Source organism: Haliaeetus leucocephalus, unplaced genomic scaffold, assembly GCF_000737465.1.
Source record: "Haliaeetus leucocephalus isolate CR32 unplaced genomic scaffold, Haliaeetus_leucocephalus-4.0 Scaffold550, whole genome shotgun sequence".
Taxonomy (NCBI): domain Eukaryota; kingdom Metazoa; phylum Chordata; class Aves; order Accipitriformes; family Accipitridae; genus Haliaeetus; species Haliaeetus leucocephalus.
The window spans coordinates 1-1,494 of NW_010972986.1; the positions used below are offsets into that span (position 1 = coordinate 1).

The 1,494-nt window shown below is 70.4% G+C and overlaps 1 protein-coding gene across 1 annotated transcript in view; it reads right to left on the reverse strand.

Annotated features, from left to right (window-relative positions):
- Positions 1-62: 62 nt before the first annotated feature.
- RASIP1 (Ras interacting protein 1) overlaps positions 63-1,494 on the reverse strand; it is a gene marked incomplete at its 3' end in the record, with an annotated part of 2,845 nt that continues 1,413 nt past the window's right edge. Inside the window, exons 4-7 of the mRNA XM_010576895.1 lie at positions 737-1,420; positions 615-652; positions 260-408; positions 63-172 (exon numbers count right to left, since the gene is read on the reverse strand). Coding sequence (XP_010575197.1) covers positions 63-172; positions 260-408; positions 615-652; positions 737-1,420 — 981 coding nt within the window. The remainder of the gene's footprint in view (positions 173-259; positions 409-614; positions 653-736; positions 1,421-1,494) is intronic.

Genomic DNA, 1,494 nt, shown 5'->3' on the forward strand with positions numbered 1-1,494 from the left:
AAGTGAGATGGGGGGTGTTGGGGGGGTGACAGAGGGGTTTTGGGGGGGGTTTGGGGGCTCACCTTGGTCAGGTAGTAGACGGACTGCTGGAAGGTGGACATGATCACCTCGTCCAGGACGCCCATGGCCTCGTCGCAGGTCTCCAGGTCGCCGGTCAGCTCCTGGCAGGGGCCTGGAGGGGGACAGGGGGGGCTGTCATCCCTCAAAGCGAGGGGGGGGGCACCCCCCTGCCCACCCCCGGGCGGGGCTGAGGGCTCACCCTCCAGCTCCAGCTCCTTCTCCAGCTCCAGCACGCGGCCCTGGGCCAGGTTGAGCAGCTCCATGGCGTTGGCCAGCCAGAGCATCAGGGGCCGCAGGTCGGCTACCACCGCCTCCATGCTCAGCGACGCGGGGGCCGCATCCTGCTGGCTGCGGGGAGGGGGGAAAGGGAGGGGGGGTGTCACCCCACGGGACCCCCAACGCCTGCAGGGTCTGTGCCCCCCATCAGGGCAATCCTCCCTGGGGCTGGCCGTGGAGTCCCCCTTATCAGAGCCAGCTTTGGGGGTCCAGTTCTGGGGGGCGGGGGGGCAGACAGGTCCCCCCACCCTGGGGTTTGGGGCGGGGGGGTCACTCACTTCTCTGGCTGCCGATCTCCGATCTCCTTGATCTTCTCCTGCCGGCAGAAACCCCCGTCAGCATCCTCCCACGTCCCTCCGCAACCCCCCCCCCCGAACGTCCACGTCCTCGCCCTCGTTACCCAAACGGTCTCCTTAACGAGCAGAGCCACGCGGGAGAGCAGCGCAGGGAAGCGCTCAGGCGGGAAGGCACGGGCGGCGTGTTCCAAACACAATCCCAAAAGGAAAGCGGGGGCCAACGCCCCCATTCCGGCTCCCGTCCCGCATCCCTCCGGCAGCCGGACGATCTCCCGCAGCAGAACCTCCTCCTCCTGGGGTCGGTACCGCAGCTCCGGCTGGGGGCTCTCCAGGCAGCTCCGCAGGGCCTCCTGCCGCTCCTGGGGGGAGCGCCCGCACCCCGGGCACCCCAGGGCCCCCACCAAGCCGGGAGAGGGCCAGGCGTGGGGTAGCCAGGGGGGGCGCGGGGTGGGAGACCCCTCCGCCGCGCCCCGGGGGTCCTTATAGAGGAAAAGGAAGTGCTGGCCCAGCCCCAGCAGGTCGCCGGGGTTGAGGGGGGCTTGGCGCAAGAGGGGGGCTCCGTTGTGGGTGACAGGGGCCCCCCGAAAAGGCCGGACGGTGGCGGTGGGGGGGGAGGCGGCAGTATCGGCCCCCGCCTCGGCCGCCCGCACCAGGCAGTGGCGTGGCAGGATGTCGGGGGCGTTGAGGAAGGTGTCGACGAGGCAGCCCCCCGTTTTTTCTGGGACCCCCCGGCGTTCGGGGCGGCCGAAGACGTGTTGGGGTCGGGTCATCACGTAGATGACAAAGTCCTGCGGGGCGGGAGAGGGGGTGGGAGGGGGCAGGGAGGAAAGGGGGGGGGGTGACACTTTGGGGAGTGAGGAAA